Here is a 1,152-nt window from a genome sequence, read left to right as displayed (position 1 = left end):
CTTCCAACAAATTAAACCATGCATGTGTAGCATCTTACAATATTAAATTTTAAACGTACTCCTAACATTTGAAGTGTGTGTACAATTAATGAAGGATATATTGAAGGTCATAACAAGGGATGTTGCAACCAAAATGTGATTGCATTTAGTAAAGATAGCAACCATACATGAGCAGCTAGCATCAAAATATTAATATGATGGCCAAACCATAGTACTGTTGTAGTAGTCTCATTGGCTGCAAATTAAGACCTATAGCACTAGTTATAATACAAAATTCCCAAATTTTTCATGATCACATAATCCAATCATATCAAATTAATCAAAACTAAATAAAAGCAAAGCTAATATTTGATTGAGCTACGAAAACTTCTCGATAGGTATTAATCTACAATTGAATCGGGTTTTTTCTAGTTAAAGAATCTTTTTCTAATTGTTCTAGAACAGTTAGAAGATTCTTTAGAAGAAATACGGGATTCATCTTCGGGTGACAACATGCTTGGTCCTTGATTGCTTCTTGAGTAGTTCATAATGGTCACTTTGAGTTCTTGATTCTTTCCTCATGGAAAAAATCAAGCAAGACAGTGCTCTTGCATTTAGGGCATTTTGGCTCATTTACTGATAACATAACATACATTAAACATCTAGGGCATCCCACAAGCATCATTGGAGCTGCGTCTGGGCTACTAGGGTAACCGGAATATGGCGGGTCATCGCAGGGGCTCGGTTCTCGAGAAACACAGGAGCTGACCGGTGATCTGACGATCTCCAATGAAGAAGAAGAAGAAGATGATGATGATCTTCTTGGTGATGAAGGTTCTCCTCTTGCTGGTGACAAGTTTAGCTTCAAGTCAAGCTTTGCATGACTCTCTTTGGTATAGTTCATTTTTTGTTTTGTTGAAACTTGTCCACAAAATTCTGTATTTTTCATAATACAAACAAATACTACAAATAAATAAATAAATAAATAATATAACCAGTAATAAATAATATAACCAGTGGAGGAACTATATATGGTGAAGAGGATTCAATTGAATCCCCCCTCCGAAAATCGTACCACGTATATAAGTGTATGTGTGTGTATACGGGGGCAAAGTCAGGATTTAAAACTTATGGGTTCTGAATTCTAATCTTTTAAAAGTAGCCAAAGCTACT

General features: G+C 35.2%; 1 protein-coding gene across 1 annotated transcript; it reads right to left on the bottom strand.

Annotated features, from left to right (window-relative positions):
• Positions 1-532: 532 nt before the first annotated feature.
• Positions 533-883, bottom strand: LOC132643732 (protein GL2-INTERACTING REPRESSOR 1-like). Its single transcript, XM_060360264.1, has one exon. The coding sequence runs from the start codon at positions 881-883 to the stop codon at positions 533-535; it is 351 nt and encodes a 116-aa protein (XP_060216247.1).
• Positions 884-1,152: the final 269 nt, after the last annotated feature.

This window comes from Lycium barbarum, chromosome 6, assembly GCF_019175385.1.
Source record: "Lycium barbarum isolate Lr01 chromosome 6, ASM1917538v2, whole genome shotgun sequence".
NCBI classification, from domain to species: Eukaryota; Viridiplantae; Streptophyta; class Magnoliopsida; order Solanales; family Solanaceae; genus Lycium; species Lycium barbarum.
The sequence above is the reverse complement of the archived record's forward strand: the minus strand, read 5'-3'. Positions and strand labels throughout refer to the sequence as shown.

What these genes read in the sequence shown, in the direction of transcription:
- LOC132643732 (XM_060360264.1), bottom strand. Translation starts at nt 883, where the DNA reads ATGAACTATACCAAAGAGAGTCATGCAAAGCTTGACTTGAAGCTAAAC.